This window comes from Rhododendron vialii, chromosome 8a (genome assembly GCF_030253575.1).
Source record: "Rhododendron vialii isolate Sample 1 chromosome 8a, ASM3025357v1".
Taxonomy (NCBI): Eukaryota; Viridiplantae; Streptophyta; class Magnoliopsida; order Ericales; family Ericaceae; genus Rhododendron; species Rhododendron vialii.
The window spans coordinates 10,692,723-10,711,257 of record NC_080564.1 but is presented as its reverse complement, the minus strand read 5'-3'; the positions used below and the strand labels follow the sequence as shown (position 1 = coordinate 10,711,257).

The 18,535-nt window shown below is 36.5% G+C and overlaps 1 protein-coding gene across 1 annotated transcript; it reads right to left on the bottom strand.

Annotated features, from left to right (window-relative positions):
• Window positions 1-14,812: 14,812 nt before the first annotated feature.
• Window positions 14,813-16,526, bottom strand: LOC131336564 (uncharacterized). The gene is made up of 2 exons (XM_058372444.1): window positions 15,879-16,526; window positions 14,813-15,196 (listed from the first exon to the last, which is right to left on the bottom strand). Exons 1-2 carry the CDS (start codon window positions 16,407-16,409, stop codon window positions 15,143-15,145), a joined length of 585 nt encoding a protein of 194 aa, XP_058228427.1. The 5' UTR covers window positions 16,410-16,526; the 3' UTR covers window positions 14,813-15,142.
• Between the last annotated feature and the right edge of the window lie 2,009 nt (window positions 16,527-18,535).

The window sequence follows — 18,535 nt, the reverse complement described above, 5'->3', positions numbered from 1 at the left end:
GTATATTGAAACCGAAAAGGGGCTGACACGTTGTAGCTAATTTTGCAGCTCCGGGTCCACCTCTAGAATCCAACGGCCACAAATAAAAAGCAACATATAATCTACTACTCCCATCTTATAAAAAAACATCCTAGAACATTAACTTTATATCAAGTGACGTGAATTAGGGTGAGGTTTTTTTTGTTTGTTTTTTAATAATAGGATGTTCAGACCAATTTGCGCACATCTTGATTAGTTCTAAGATTCTAAAGTTAATGACCTAGCAAATACCTCGCTGGCCTCGAATGTTTGGCTTCTGTAAAATTCGAATATTGACCTCGTGCATGACAAGTATTTATTGCTTCCTCATGCTTACTTGTCCAAAATATTTGAGTGTTTTTTTAATCACCAATTGGAGTCATTTGCTTTGCCGGCTTATTTTCTTGGAAAATAAGTTTCCCGTCGATTAAAAAACCGATCCTATACATGCTGAACACGTCGGCTCTATCTCGATTCAAATTGTACGTCTGAATTCGGGGACTTGGCTCCACAGTGATCTCACTTGGATTATCTAATTCGTTCTTTTTGTAGAGCAAGATATGTATTTCATTACTGTGAAAAATCATCTTATTAATCGAAAATACTTGATCAAAAATATACATGTCTTGAAAAGAATAGAGAGTAAGATTGGTTACTCTCAGTATCAATGTGTTCAAGACAATGTGTCTAGATCAAGTACTTATCGATATTCGATCGATATAAGATTGGTTACTCTCAATATTAATGTGTTCAAGACAACGTGTCTAAATCAAGTACTTATTGATATTCGATGGATATAACTCTTTGTGTGAGTCAATTTAACATTGTCTTCAATAAAAATGATCGACTCAAATCATCCAAGTAAAATAAAGTTTTGTACCCATGTGTCAAGACTACACATATGCAGTCAATATCAGCAATCGGCAAGAAGTTGATATTTTAATAATTGACTAAATAATGCAAATAAACTGTTAAAAAAAAAATTATTGAAAACAAAGGAACTTGTTTGACAAGCTAGTAGTTGTTTGTTTATTGTGCAGGTATTTTGTTAGTAAGACATTGTAAAATATAAAAAGTAACCTAGGTCCACCAAATAAGCTGCGAAGCAAAGGGCCTCTTGGCATATTATACATTACGTCCCTCTCCGGTCTCCAGAACCCTTTTTAAAAAATAAATAGCTTATTTTATATTTTTAAACTCAAAAATAATGTAAATAAAAAATAATTTTTCAGATTTTTTTGCACCGTATAAAAAATCTTGATGAAATCTATTAAACAAGATTCATATAAAATTATTTGCGTAAACATGTTATTTTTAAACTTGAAATTACCTTTTTAAAAAATACGTACTTATTTAAGGTTCTAGAACAGAGCCTTAACAATGTTTCGAAATAAGCAGAGAGGCTTGTGTCTCAAGTACAGAGAGAGGGCGGATCAAAAAAAAAAAAAAAGTACAGAGAGGGAGAGCTGCTGCGCGCGGCTGGCCATGTGATTGTACCAAACCCACAAACATCCTTTCGGTCAAACATAAGAACTTGGGCATGTTATTATCAGGCAAAGGCACCCCAAATAGTGGGATTTGTGGACCATATTCCTCTCCTTTTCCTTGTCTTTCTAGCCATTTGTGATTTAAAAATCCGATCCTTTCGATCACAAAATTCGCAATTTTGTGAGATTGAATTTTTTGTTTTGATCAATCGATAAAAAATATCATTTTTACATCAGATATGTCAATGGTAATTTTATCTGCTATTACTCCAAAATCAGTCATTTTATCGGCTATTATTACTTCAAAATAAATTTGTCAAATGAATGGAAGGCGCGGAAATTGTAGAAATAATGATACAACAAGAACTTTTGTTTTTAGTCATAGATGGCGTTCGTGGTTACTAAAGTTAGATTACTATAACAGGTCCAACGATGCTCCATTTAATCAAACCTGAAAGCTCTCTCTCCAGTGTCTCGGGTACTACTCCGTTCCGGAACGTAAAAAAAAGCCCTTATTTTTTAAGAAGACAATTTCAAGCTAAAAAATTATGGATTTATTGAAATCTAAAAATATGTAATATGAATCTTGTTTGAAAGATCTCATCGAGATCTTTTATACAATGCAAAAAAAATTTAAAAAATATTTTTCATTTACTTTATTTTTGAGTTTAAAAATGTGAAATAAGCTGCTTATTTTTTAAGAAGGTTTTTGGAACGGAAAAAGCGCCTTTTCATTAGGTGTGCATTGACTTTTCCCCTTTTTCTTCTCTCTAACAGAATCGATGAATTTTGATCACTTTTAATTTTAAGTAGTTTCAATGTGTTCAGTTTTCAAATATAAATGAATCGATTTTTTTGTTCAGTTTCGATTCAAAGAGTTCGAACATCGAACAAACCTGCAGCTACCGATGCTTTACACATTACTTTTATGCCATCTAGGACATACTTTTAGTATGTGTTTTCGGTAGTGAAAAATTTGTAAATTTTTATTTGTGGTTGAAAAGTTGCTCGGTGTTTAAGGTAGTGAATAAGTTACTGAAAAATGTCAAGTTGTTTCCGGTAGTGAATAAGTTGCTGATAAATTTGCGAGTAGAGTTACTATAGTAAAAACAGTTTTTGTTTACAATTTTTTTGTTAATGAAAACAAGATGGTAAAATATTAAAACTTTTTTATTATTGAAAACGAGATGATAAAATACGTTAAATTTTTAGTATTTTTTGTTAGTAGAAACGGGGTTATAATTGAATATTGTTTCAAATATTGAGTCTCTAGTACCGGCTCCTTTTTATATTTGGCTAAATAATTCGAATAAATAAACTTGCTCGACAAGCAAGTACTCATTTGTTTATCGTGTGGTTGTTTAGTGCTCCACTAATACTTTTTTTAAAAGTTACAGTTTTGTCCTTATTTGAATTTTTTTTGTGTTTGTTTGTTTTGCTCCAAAAAATTTTGACTTTTTGATTCGTCTCGAAAAGACGATTCGGAAAAGTAAAAAAAAAAAATTACTTTTACCCAAATATTTTGAACAGGGATCACTTTTAAGTAGAAAAAATAAAAAAAGTTTACTTAAAAATGGTCCTTGTTCAAAATATTTGAGTAAAAGTAATTTTTTTTACTTCTCCAATTCGTCTCGCAAAAAGTCAAAAAAATTTGGTGCAAAACGAACAAACGCGAAAAAAATTCAAATAAAGACAAAACCAAAAAAGAAGTAAAAAAAGTTGTTAGTGGAACGGGTAGCTGGATTTCGTAAGAAACCCAAAACCCAAGAACTCATGTCAAATCCTTGAAGAAAATAATACCGGATGCGTACCTGTCGCCATGGAGGATGAAAACCTTAGCATGTTGTTATTCGTCTTCCACGTCCAAAGCCATTCTCACACCAAGATGGGGAAGTATGAGAGAGATGCTAGGGTTTGGAGTGAGGACCTTGAACACCTATTTATAAGTCTTGGTTCCATCACAGCCCATCATAATAGATAAAATCATATTGGGCCATTTAATTGGTCTTTACGTATAAAATAAGCCCGCAGCACTTAAACACACATGATATGACCCAAATACGTGCTAATAGAGATGTGTCCATTACCCGGTCACATTAATTGAACGATCACAACTGGATGGGTAATACCGACATTACTCAAGTCTTATTCGACAGCATACAATGTTTAATTTTACGATTTATGTAGGCCCACCAACAGAAAATTACTAACAACCAAGCTCTATCGAATAAGCTGTGAACCAAAAGGGGCTCTAAGAGTGTTAATAGTTGTACAAATAATGTTCTAAGAGAGGCTAGCTCGTGTCTCAACATTAGTCACATAATTTTTCAGTAGGACACTCTGTTTTCGCTTTATACCTACGTTTTCAATCATTGCATCTCGTGAGTTTTATTTTTTTATTTTTTTCTAAACATAAAGAATTTATTAATTCTTATAAAAACTATAAAGATTAAAAGGATCGAAGACACATCGATAAAAAGCCACCAAAGACCTAACAGAATGCAAGACGCCAACTAGACACACTTTCACCCTTGCGCTGCTACGCACACACATGCATGTACATTATGACTTGGGTCTAAAGTAGAGTTGGTGCGCAGCTGGCCATGTGATTGATTATAACCAACCCACAAACATCCTTTTGGGAAACATAAATACTGGGCAAATTAGGCAAGTGGGAAGTGGCCGGATCCTCTGCTTTTCCTTCTCTTTCTTGCCGTTGGAAAATTTACTAGTAATGCCTTTGGATTAACTTTCTAGAGTCTTTTTGATTAATTTGAAAAAGTTGTCTTCAAGGGGCAAGAAATGCATTTGGGCTAAAGGCTATTTTGGACTCAAAGCGTATGTATTTTGGACTCTTAAAAAAATACTCCTAACAAAAAAGACTCTAAAAAAGTTTACCAAAAGACTGCCTAATTAATCCGATAAATCCTTTTGAACACAAATTCGCAATTTAACGAGATTGATTTAATCTAATGGCTTGCAGGAAATGCAAAATTTTGGCCAAATTAAAGTTTTGGACTCGGCCAATAAATTCTTGCACAGGGGAGAATATAGACCAGGATTTAGTATAGCAGATATTATTCCCTTATTGGCACGATGTAGTTTATTTTATCATAATAGAAATCTTCAAAGAAGATAGTGCTATTCACAATGGGGTAATAAATCTACAATAAAAAAATAATAAAAATGTTTTACAATATGTTTAGGTGATATTGTCTCATGGTTATTATTTCAAAATCAATATTCGTCCCATGAATGAAAGCATGCATATTGTAGAAATTATGGTAGAACATAAATTTTGGTACCGGAGCAATTGGTCCAACGGCTATATAATTGTACTTAGGTGCACTGAGGTTGTGGCTTTTCTCTATAAATAATAATGTTGATGGATTGAGTTGGGATTTTTTTTTTTAAATATATTTTTTTCAATAGGTACTGTTATTGGTTAGTAAGTCTGATTACAATATGTTTAGATGATAAAAAAAATTCTGATTACAATACAGACTGATCAAATTAATGTTATTACTCCATCTATTCGAACCTGAAAGCTCTCTTAAGCCCCTCCCCATACAACTAGGTTAAAGGCCCGTTGGCACCCTACAACATGTACTTTGTGCTGATTTACTCTTAAAAAAGTAACCCTGACGAGAGTTTTGTTACTAAATGTTTTTAGGCTTATCTATTTATTTGGTCCTTAAAAAATATCCTCCGTTTCAATTTCATCCTTGCAAAATTTTTGGTTTCCATTTTACCCTTGTAGTTTATGATCCACTTTAATGTTACTCTTTCTGTCAACAAGTGGACGGAAATTACGGAAATAGTTAATGTGGCTAACGGAAGGCTGATGTGGAATCTTTTTTACAAGGTGGCACCAATATAGGATAGTTATGACAATCCCACTACGCCACGTCAGCTAGTAGGTCCAACTCTTATTACGAAAAATATAAAAACAGGTCCAACCCTTCCTACATCTAACCACTGATCACCCAACACCATCTTCTCGTCTTCCTCTTCAAAATCTCCAGGAACCGATCAAAACCCAAAATTCTCCGAAACCGGCCTGTTAACCTCAATAATCACCCGGCCTCAAAATCAAGCCCCATATCAAAACCCCCAAATCAACCTTTGCGGCGACAAAGTACCAGTGGAAACCCAAAATGAATTCCTGGTAACTCCAAAAAAAAACACCCAAATTTAAAACTCCAAATACCCCCAATCCCTATTACCACCCAAGAAACTTCCCCAAAACCGAACCCATATCCGAATGCGAAAACCTTTTTTCGATCGCCGCACCACATCCACGCCACCGTACCTTGACCCCGTCAAAATCACCACCAAAATCTGGCCCTTTTTGGATCTCCACCAAAACCACCTCAACTTGGCCCTAAGCTGCACCGCTACCACACCCCCATCAAAAAGTTTCAAACCTCCAGATCTGGTATTATTGAGTGGGTTCAAGCTTAATGAAACGAAAACAAAACCTCTATTGGACTTGTTCCTCTCAAATCAAGCTCTCTCTTTTTTTGATAACCACTCTTAATAAAGCTTTGATCCAAACTTGTTCTTGAATCTGATGAAAAACGAACCAAAGACGAGCTCCAATCATATTCCCTCACCAAAATCACGTGAAGAACTTGGGTGGTTCGTAATGGGTCAGAAAGATTGCCTAACAAGGTAGCCCACCATGTGGCTTCTTTGGCAGGAAGAGGAAAGCTTGCTCAAAATTAAATGTCTAATCCCCATTTTTTCTGTAGTTAGCTTGCTTTGTTTAGATGTAATGTCGTTTGTTTTGTAGGCCTTTGGGCAGTTGTGTTTGATAAAAAAAAAAAACCCTGAAATTGGGTTGGGTGAGATTTGTGGAGGAGGTGGTGACATGGCGTAGTGGGATTGTTGTAAGTGCCTTGTATTGGTGCCATCTTGTCAAAAAAATGTTCCACATCATCCTCCATTAGACAAGTAGCATATTTCCGTCCACTTCTCGACGGAAATGGTAACATTGAAGTGAGTCATAAACTACAAGGGTATAATTGAAACCAAAAAGTTTGCAATGACGAAATTGAAACTGAGCCTATTTTATAAGGACCAAATAAGTAGATAAACCATATTTCTATTTTACAACTCTAGGGCTCCCAAGTTTGGTTCTTAATTCCCAAATGGTTTGTTTAATCTAGCAACCCTTTTAAGTCCCAAAAAAGAGAGGGGATGGAACGGAAGTAGTAGCCAAGTTATGATTCAGATTGGAGGTGGTGCTATTTAATGCAAGTGCATGCCCGGCCCTGAGTTTTTTTTGGCCTTAGGCGAGATTCAAAATGGGGCCTCTCACTTTTGTCTATATAAATTAGTTATTTGATTTGAGAACTAATATTACTGTGTGGTTTAGTGGTAGCACGCGCTTAAATCAACTTTTGGATACCATGGTCTCGAGTTCGAGTTTGCTGGAGGACATTTTTTCGCACAAATTCAAAAACTATTCACTTTAAAACTAAAAGTTGCAAGAACGAACCCATAACCTTGCAAATCTAAGACAGAGTTCTTACCACCAAACTAGTCCATTTGAAAAATAATTGACAAACATAATACTTAACATATACCATATTTTGGGGCCCTATTATTGGCCCAAAAACGAGAGGCCCTAGGCGGCCGCTTGGTGGGCTTATGCCCAGGGCCGGTCCTGTGCGAGTGCACTTATGGTGTATATTTCACATTAAAATTTGAAGACAAAGGTTACATGCACATTCAGGCTTTGTTTTTTTATTAGAAAATAATAAAGGCGTGCTTCAATTTTTCTGATCTTTAAATGAAAGCCGATATATATTGAGATTCTGATTCGAACGATTCAACTTTTAAACTGCTATCTTTCTATCATTTATTTCAAGAATCAAGTTGTTAGACACCGGCAAGTGTCTAATCCATTAATTGTTGGACACCGGCAAGTGTCTTCATGGGATTGGTACGTACTACGCTCCGCCCCATTAAGCCCCACCCCTAGGGATCACTTGACGTCATGTTAATATGCTACGTCGTATATTTTATGCACCTAACTAAATTCTTTACCCATCTCGTTGGAACGGTCATACGCCTTCAATATTAACGCACACTTGACTTATACTGTATAAAATAGGGCTCGTTTTCATTACTCCATTTTTAGGAGCTAGAGTATGCACTTAGATGAGAGTCCTAAATTATGTGCCATTTTAAGAGCCCATTTGCAGATGTTGTGGCAAAAGGGGGCAACCAACATAAGCTCCAACAAGGACTGGACGGACAATGATGTACAAAAGGAACAAAAACGATGTCATGATAAAGCAAAACAACAACTACTGGAGTCGTTTGTTTTTGTTTAAGATTTTAGTTATCCTATAGAATTGGTCAAATCCTTGTGGGGGACAGAGCCGTTTGGTGAACACCAAAATTATTGGACTTTCTTTTACTCATGATAAAGGGGAGTATTATTCCATGGATCTAAGCACCACGTGGCGAGCTTAGTCACATAATTCTTCAATAAAGTCTTGCACTCGCGCTCTAAATTTTTGCTTTCGCAAATTTTGCCAGTTATGGATGTTTACAAATCCTTTTACACTCGTGCTTTAGCACAAGCATGCGCTCACGCGTGCGCATGGCTCAGAAGACGAGAAGAAATTAACGTTAAATCCTCCAACAAGTTAACTTAACAACAGACAAAGCTGATACCCTGATACAATATGTTTTTTTATCGGCCAAAGTACGTAACATTTTATTTCAAAAAACTTGACAAATCGTACATCAAGTCGGGGGTTGGGGATGCAAAAAAACATAAAACACCCAAAACGGGAATGAAAACCCAACTAATTAAAAATACACCCTTACGGCCCAAAACCTCGTTTTTCACAGGCTAATATATATGTTACTCCCCTCCGTCCCTTTTTTATGGTCCAATATTCCATTTTAAAATGTTCCTTAATAAGTGTCCATTTGAAAAAGTTAGCGGATAAAAGAGGATAAATTTTCCATTTTGCCCTTTTGAGTAGATTACTTTTTGAAAAGTTGGTGGAAAAAAGTGTAACGATGAGGTCTTCATGAAGAATATTGTGGAAAGTTTGAATATTCGAAGTGTAATGATAATGTCTTCATAAAAAGTTGGAATTACGAAGTTGGATACTTAAAAATTGAGAAAGGGAGTATGCAATGTGACATGCATTTTGGTATAGGCTCCATCGATATTCTATCACCATTATCTTAATTGTTCAGTTCATGGAGTCCGATGAATACAACAGTCCACGGACATACTGAAAATGAAGTTAATCGGTATTGATAACCACTTGGTCAAGATAAATTCGTCTCTCTCTTTTTTGATGGAGTAAATTTTGCTCACAATTCATTTTTTGAATCATACTGAACATTTTATTTTTTTTTATAAAAAATGTTGTCTAATCAAGTGGGCCGGTAATAGTATCTGATCAATTCAATCATATTGTAGATGATCGATTCAATGAACTTTATAAATTGAAAAAGTACAAATTTTCATTCCGATTAGATCTCCATAGAATCCATCGAGGTGAACTACATTCGCGTCGTGCGTTAGCATCCTTCAGGACCCCTTGTTCCTTTAACAAAATCCGAAGACCAGGTTATATATCAATCGATATATAGGGTTTTATTGTGTCTTGATGGGACTCACCTCAAGTCGACCATCATAATTGAAACCATTCGTTTCATAGAATAATTCTTCTATAAGTACCACAAACGCTTTCACTAACAATTCTAACCACACTAAGACCACACACGATACACTTTCAATATGTTTGAGACCCACAAATAAATGCGAGTGGACGTGTAAAGTGTTTGTGTATAAATAGTTTTTCATAATTTGATAATGGATAAAATATGATCATGAGTTCAAATAATAATACTAGGTGGACATTGATATAAGGAGGTATCGACATTGAATAATTCTCGTCGGTTGTAAGCTATCAATTGTATAGTACTATTATTTACCTTTATTCCATGGCATGATAAAAAAAATAATCGCAAATCAAAAGTAATGGATATAAATTGAAGAGTTTACTCTTTTACACTTGCTTTTTTGAAATTAATTTCAAGCAAAAAGGAAAGATAATGATGATATTCTTAAGAGACTTAAAAGGGTAAAAATTTAAAAATATGCTAAGTAATGATGATGATTCCGTAATAAGTTAAAATTCTCAAAGTGCACAAACAAATGGCCGGGAATGGTGAGAGTATGATTTACGGACTACGTCCATAGGCCCGCAGGAAGAGCACTGAGCGCAGCCCATTAGGCTGAGCTCTCAATGACGCAACTCTTGTAACCTGCCCATGGGCCGAAAGTTGGTTGGGCGTCAGGACCCACGGTGGATATGTGATCGGCCCAAAAGATTCAATTGCTAGCTCTAATCCGCCAGGACCGCAAACTTTTAGCACATAATTGTTGTGTGGGGTCCACTCTGGATCTCACACAAATTATCTAAGTCGTTCATGAAATGTAAAACATTTTTTTAATGAGCTGATTTTCGGGTTAGGTGTTCAATTATTTTGTTTATGGTGTTCAAATATTTTTGTAGGATGTTCAAGATGAGCTAAACAAAAATAAACCTACAAATATTACATGTATATATCCTATAAGAAAATTTTAGGGTGTTCAAGTGACCACAAAGGGTTGAGCCGCCACTGCCGGATTCCTCGGGAGTTTGTTCAGTTCCTTTGAAGGTTGTTGATGCATTCGACTAGCTTAGGCTTTTTTATCTAGGTCCTGGAGTTAGGACAAACAAGCAAGCCAGGGAGAGTTGAATCATGTGACGATCATAATCAAACAATGGAGGAAGATTCTCGCAGGATGAGATTCTTATCTTTAATTTGTTAATGACTAGATATATTATTGGGATTTTTATTCTCATTTGTTTTTGCGAAAAATGACTAGGTGGTGAGTGAAGGAGAAAAAATGGACACAGTGAAAGGGAGGATGAAGGGAGAACGAAAGGGGTGGTTATGGAGGATGGTGGGTAGGGTAGATGGTGATGCTCCCAGAGATTTAAGAAATAAGGTGGGACCTGGGTTTAAATTAATTGAGTAGGCTTTGTCTAATAAGTACAAATTAGGAGTGTGTGTGTCTATATATATATATATACAGTGAGCTTCCTGTGAGGACCTTAAATAGGCTCCTTAAGTGCGGACCTCCTCATTTCTCTCATTTCCCGATTGAATTTCGATGATCCGAGCCACTCAATGTGATCAGAACGTGATTTTAAGGGTACTCGCGAGAAATCAGCAAAAAAATTGACCGGAAAGGGCTTGATTTGAGCAGTTTTTGTTTGAACCGTTCAATAAAAAACTGTTCGGATGAAGCCTTTCCCGACCATTTTTTTTGATGATTTCTCGCAGTAACCCTTAAAATCACGTTCTGATCACATTGAGCGGCTCGGATCATCGAAATTCGATTGGGATCTATGAGGTCCGCACTTAAGCTAAGTAGGGGATCCCTCATAAGAAGGGGACTATATATATATATATATTGATGAATCAACCAAATAAGCTAGCCTGGGTAATTTGGACTTTTAGCATTGAGTGGGTAGAATAGGATTATCAATACCTAATCCCCCATGGTATTGTTAAAATAAGGGGATGCTGCCCCCTTGCCAAGCAGGGTGTCGAGCGGCATCTGCCCGTTTATCTTTACACAAACGGCTCGAATTGTATCTGAACGCATACAGATCTGAACCGTTCATTGCTCGGTCAAGATTTGAGCCGTCGATCGCTAAGATGAACAGCCGGATCGACCGCTCGGCACTGCTGCCAAGCACCTCAACTAGGACGACTTACAAACCAAACGAAGGATTAAAAGCCCCACCACCTTACTAATCCAATCTCGTGAATGAAGAGGCTTCTGTATACCTATCCCCGTATGTCATTGAAAAGGAGGATTTCGAAATTAAAATCTTTTTTTTTTTTTTTGGTGGTGGGAGAAAGGAAAAAAAAAAGATTCAACCTGTAATTAAAGTCTTGAACTAACGTCCAAAAAACAACAAAAATTGTGATGGCATAAGATGCCAATAATTAGATGTTAGACTAGCTCAGTCTATCTGGACCAGATCCAATTTGTACTTTAAGATTGTCATAAGATATGCCAAGTTTAATTATTAAAATCATAAAGTTGGTCTTCTGCCAAATTGCCAATACCCTTCTGGCAGCACATGCTATGCAATTCCCATTTGATATATATATATATATATATATATATATATATAGTATTAATTAGTTTTGTCCATGCATGCATATGCCACACTTTAGAAAAAGACAGCATGTTTATAGCACTAAATAATAATGGGAAGTGTCTTCGACATGTTCCTAGTTACAACAAAACCATTGCCACATAGAAAATAAGAAGATAAAAACAAGTTGTAATCAGGCTGATAAGCAAGTTCAGCTCTATAGCCTCGGAATTTGTACACGGGGGGAAGTGGAGTTGGAGGGGGGACTAAGGGGAAGTGGAGTTTTCCGGCCTTTTCTTTTCTTTTTTTTAATGTTCTTATTTTTTAAATACTTATTTTTCTCTTTACAAAACAGATCATTCTCTTACAACACATCACATTTAATTCAAAAAATAAATCTATTTTAATTAGTAGAACACACTCAAGACAATAAGCACCGGGTCAAGCTCTTTAAGTGAGGTGATTTTGGAAGATGTGAGGCAAGAATGGATACTACTTGTTTCGATAAGTTAGAATAGTAGTTTTGTGCGAAGAATCAGTAACTAGGTAGCACACAATTTGGCTAAGAAATGCACATTTTCGTGATGATTTGATATTACTACTCCGTACATCGAACGGTGCCGCACGTAGCTATGTTTAGGGTTGTGCTTGTGCGTTCCTAAACTTTTTGGGGCCAAAATTTTAGTGAGGGGAGGATGATGCCCTCGAATTAAATTTTATTGTCAGAGTCAGAAAGAAGCTGCTGGGAACTCTGTTGAAACTCTTTCATTTCTTTCTTCTTCACAGTTCACATTGATGGATATGAACAGCTAGCTGTGGTTTAGCTGTCGCATTGACTGCTGACTGACTCTGGCACGATGCTTTTTCTCAAGCTTTAACCAAACCCACCCCCCCGGCTTCTTTCTGCAATTTTGTTCTGTTTTGAGTAGTTTTTACTCTCTGGTCAAAGGTCCAAACTGAGAGCCTCAGAAACAAACAGCTTGTTTAATTGCTATTGCACATTACTCCACATGACTGCCAACATTTGGCGCTCAAATCCTCTCACTTCATTATTACTCCTATATGAATGTTGAGCGGATGCTGGGAGCGTGCTGCACAGCTACGTGCTGCACGGCTGCTGGTGCTGCCTTGTCGGCATCGGCCCGACGATCGGAGACGTCCACTGCGTAGAGCTCATCGAGTATTACAAGTATACCAAAAATCAACCCGATCAAATATCGTTTAATACTTCATCGGAATACATATAACTTGGAAAAAAATGAATCCTAATGGATACGAAACACTGGATCAAAACCACTGAATCCATTCTTTTCGAATTATATGTGTTCCGATGAGGTATTTAATGATATTTGATCGGGTTGATTTTTGGTACACTTGTAGTACTCGACGAGCTCTACGCAGTGGACGTCTCCGATCATCGGGCCGATGCCGGCACGGCGGCACCGGCGGCCGCGCAGCACGTTGCACAGCACGTAGTTGTGCAGCACGCTCCCAGCATCTGCCGGCGGCCGCGCAGCACGCTACACAGCACGTAGCTGTGCAGCACGCTCCCAGCATCCAGGTTGAGCACCTCAACTTTAACAAATTCAATAATTTTACAACTATATACAAACACATAAACACTACATGTACTCACAAAGAGGGTGGGCCCCACACACACCGGAAGCGTGCAGTGTTTGTGGGACCCACTTCCTTTGTGAAGGTATGTATGTGTAAGTATTTGTGTGTGATTGCAACATTGTTGCAACAAATCATACCCCACTTTTCGATTCTTTTTATGACTTTTTGATGTCCTAAAAAAGATCGCCCAAATGTTGATTAGTTCACTGTTTTACCCATCTCTCTCAAATTAATTTCTAGTTACAAGGAAAGATAATTATGATGTTCTTAAAAGACTTGAAGGGTAAAAAGAGTGGAAAAAATGGCTAATGCAATGTTTCCCTAGTAAATTAGAATCCCAAAAGGGACTAATAAATAAAAACGAAGTGAGTATAATTCACACTGAAAATAGTTGCAGAAAGAGACTTGAGCCTAAAATCTCTTAGCATTAATGTAAAAATTCACTTATCTATACAAATTATCCTAAGTTAAGGTTCGAGGTAAGATCAATTTTTTCTATTTTTCTTAGTAGGAATAGGAAGAAAAATTGCCTCTGTGATCTTGCTTTGGTGTTCGTTCATTAGTTTCTATTGGCACCAATGTACCAAAACAAAGGAGGAGAGTTTAAAAGGGAAATAACTTTTGAACTCCATTATTTTATAAACTTTATTCTTTCATGAACGTATATATACCAAAATACGTGTTATTCTAGTGTGGAAAAATCATTTTCCATTTTAAACATGAAAATTGACTTCTACACTCTCCCTTTTACCACGTGCACTACTTTTTTTTTTGTATTATTTGGTGTGAATTTACTCTATTGCCCCTTAATGTGTAAAAAAATGAACTTATGAAAGGATAAAAAGGTAAACTCACATGAATAAAGACAAAAAATGGAATGTTATGTGATAAAAAAGGGAAGTGTAGAAGTCAATTCCCCTTAAACATTGCCTAGAAGAGTTTAAGGGGAAGTCTTTGGTCGCATCCTTGTTTTTTATTTCGTTGTTTTTATTGTATCGTTTGTTTTCCTTCCCTCTTTCTAGATGGACTGGAAACATCACAATCAATTAGCCCTCGGAGCCATTTGGCGTAGACAATTTTATTTACTCATTCTTGTTTTTTTTTTTCTCTTGAGGTATGCCCCTTGTAGGCTGTATATTTGATTAGCCTCTTTTTTTTTATTTCAAGCGGAATTACCCAAAAAGAAAAGAGTTTAAGGGGAAGTTTCCACTCCACTTCTCTTGTTGTCTAATATATGGTCAAAAATGTCAGGATAAGCTTACGCGCACTTCCTCTATTCTTTTGCTCGGTCCAGTCAAAGACGAGTAATTCATGCCGGAACTAAAGAATTTTTAAAAGATTACTTTCAATCTTTATTTATCTACCAATAGACGAAGAAAATTGCAAAACAAAGTTAAAAGCCTAAGAAGAAAAGTGTTTCCACTTTCCAAGGTGAATCAAGATGAATGGGTCCAACAAAATTCCTATCCTCCAAAATGATAGAGATATCAACTCAAGATCACAAAGAAGTTTTCCAATTGCAAACACTTTGTACAGAGAAAGCCAAAACACCAACTTCTAGGAAATTGGGGAAGAGAAAAAGGACACGAAAAAAACTCCAAAACAAAGGTAGATGTGAATCAAAAAAGTTAAATCCAACCCAATACACCATTCCCACAAATTAGGCCTCCCGAATTCACCCAAACCCCTCTATAAAACAGAAGTAACCCATTTTCATCTTCTGCAAAAATTCCCAAAAAAAAAAAAACACCCCCACAATACTCTACAAACTCATCAAGTCATCATAAATAAGCCTCAAACAATTGCATCATCAAATCACATCCCAAATTCCACATCTCTGCTGCTCGACCGTCCATCGTTCAATAGTTCCTACAAAAACAAATAAAAAACCACCAAATCAGGCCAACCATAATTAATGTTAGTGGACATATGTTGATTTCGAATGAATGGATATATGTTTCAGTTTCAATGTTTCAGATACAAATTGGCTTATGAAACCACAATAGAAAATGGTACTATAAATATATCCAGAGCCATTTGATGCGTGAGACCCGGTGAATATGCACGTAAAACTGACACGCATCCAACTGCTACGGTGTTTGGACATCCGTGTTCAAAACATTTTCGACATACTCACCTCGGTTGGAGATCCACATCTATCAAATCAAGCCTAATAGACACATTCAAATGCTAATTTGCCTCTCTCATATGTCTCCTAAACTCACCCATGTAGTAAGTACTCCTCCCTCCCATGTTGTTGTCCAATTTGGGAAACTAAACTCATTAAAGGGACATATAATGGTTACATTTTGCAAACCTAAACTTCAAAAATGCCCTCCATTCAAATCTTGCAATTGCTCATCAAATCAAAAGAGAAGGGTAAAAGGGTATTTTCATAGGACATGGTTTTTGAGTTTGTCAAAATAGACAAATAATTTGGGTCATTACAAAATAATTTGGAACATTACGAATTGAAAAATGGACAAACGAAACAAGACGGAAGAAGTAATGATTAACCGGAAATTGTGAATATGCTCTTAACAAGACTTACCTGTGAGCTCTTGGTAACATGCGCCTCCGGATCACGACCCAGACCCGGCCTCCTCTCCCCACACCCATCTCCCTTACCCGTTTTCCTCGACCCAATGTGGCTCTTCTTCAAACCCAAAATCTCCTTCCACCGCGTCGAACCCGAACCCGAGCCCTTGGGCGGCCGCAGCGAAAACCCACCATCGTCATCGTCGTCGTCATCTCCCGTAAGCAGCTCCTCCCTCAGAGTAGTGGGTTTCTTGAAGGGCAACAACCGGCCCTTGGAGAACAACTCGTCGGCGCTCATCATCGAGTGGTTCGAAACGGAGGAGAATTCGAAGTCGGAGGGCGGCGGCGGGGGGTGGTCGGATCTGGGTTTGTGGTGGTGGTGGTGGTGGTGGTGGTGGTGGTGGTTGGATTCGGCGAAGTCGTTGGAGAAGGAGATTCTTGGGCTGCTGCATGGGAGGGATTTGTGGTCGGAGTTTTGGTTGGCGGAGGCGGAGGCGGAGGAGGAGGAAGTGGCGGAGGAGGAGTACATGTCTAAGCATGCCATAGGGGTAGTAGAAACTACTGCATTGAGAGGAGGGGAGGGGATATGGAGGATCAATGAACTATTTTAGGGAGGGGGTCCCTCTTGTGGGGAATAGTTATTACAACACACAGAGTAGGTGTGTGTATTTATATGCTAATATGACAGATTGTCGTTGTTCAGGGTGAGTGCAAGGGTTAATCCGATTGGTTGGTGAGTATATTTTTCACATAGTTACTCAGGGTTCGATTCTTAAAGTTTTGTTCCAAGAAAGTTACTTTTTGTGAATTTTCTTGTTTGAACATAGATGGTTTGTTTTTAATCAGACCAAAGAAAAAATTAGTTCAGGTGTGTTGAGCTTAACTGGTTCGAATACCCATGACCGTAAAAAAAGGTTTTTGACTGTTGAGGGTGAGTTTCGGAAAGTAATAAAGTCAGCCGGTGCATCTTTCAATTCCTACCAGGAAAATTTTAGTCAAACTTGAGTAAAGTTTCGATTTAATACAAGTAGGTGAACTTACATTCGAGTTAAGTGTTTAAACTTTTGAATGGAGGGTAAGACCGTAAAGAAGTTGAGCAAATGGTTGAAGGAGTAGGGAAAAGAGAGGAAATTAAATAGAATAGTTTGGTTTAACAGGAAAGAAGGAAGAAATACTAACAGAATAAAAAAATTAGGCATAGCAGATTTTCCTTTACCACTTGCCTCAAATTTCCTTTTGAGCCCCGTTCCAATATAGATCTTGTTTGATAGATCTTATTGAAATTTTTTAAACGGTACAAAAAATTTGAAAATTTATTTTTCATTTTTATTATATTTGAATTTGAAATTACCTTCTTTTTGAAAAAAAAAATTGTTTTGAAAGAAAGCAGAACGGAGCCTATATTCTCTCTTCCAAAAGTTTCTTAGACCTGGTTCTGTTAAAGTTCTTATTTTTTAAGTACTTATTTTTTGTTTTATAAGACAGATCATTTTTTCACAATACATCATCTTTAATTCAAAAAAAAAGTTCTATGATTTTAGTTTTTTTTTTTTTGATCAACAAAAAATTTATTAATCACCGAATTTGAAAATTATAGAGATTAAAATGATGAGGGCACAAGGAAATTAAAATTATTTAATCTCCATAAGTATCCGAGACCCAAATTCTGGTCAAAGACCAACAAAACCCTAAAAACACTCCCAAACCCGAAATGTCCATCACACTTGAACAAACCCCTTCCCAAACAACTCGATCACAATATGGAACACCGCTACCGTAAGTGTCATGTTTGAATAGCCCTAGAGCATGAGCGGGTGTGCCCTCTATATCTCATTTCAAATTCAAAAAAATGTTATTTGAATTGTTCACGTTCAACGCTTGTAATAAGTGTTCAAAAACTTAGATTATTCGAATATTAGTACCCAGTAGCCGAATTATTTTTGTCCCAAATAACCGATGGCGAATGCAATTTCAAAATATACACAATAAAATTTTGACAGATAATTGAGCACATAATCCATCAAACCCTTACCGATATTTTGACGGAGTAATTTTTTTACGAAAATTCCAAAAAAAATTATCAAATCTAAATGATGTACCTATAGAAGGACTCTTGTTTTTTTTTGGAGGCCAAGGATCTTCGATGGATGCTGCATTTGGGCGCACATGCATGTCATGTTATGACGTGATGTTTTGTCATCACATGTTAATTGGCATATTTCTATTACCAAATCTTTGAATGCAATCCCATGTTTTTAGTGCTGTCTTTTCGTTTTTTGTTTTTATTTGATTCAATTAGGAGTAATTAATCATCCTTAATCTTTTTTGGTACGTCTTATTTAGTCATTCTTAATCAAATTGTGAATCATACAAGATCGAATTGTATTGGGATAATTCCGCATCATTTGAACTTGGGAAATCATAATATTAACCACACAAAAACATAAGAACTAAAGAAGATATAAGTTCATCCGTTAATAATTAAAAAAACTTATTGACGGATGAACTTTTATCTCAAGTCTTTGAAATGGACTTGAGAGAATTTGAGAGTCACAAGTTCTCATTCTTGTGATTTGAATGTTCATTTTCTTAAAATTGATGATGTGTAGATCACAATACAATATAATAAATCAGTTTAATTGGATATCAAGTATGTCTTAAGTCACGATA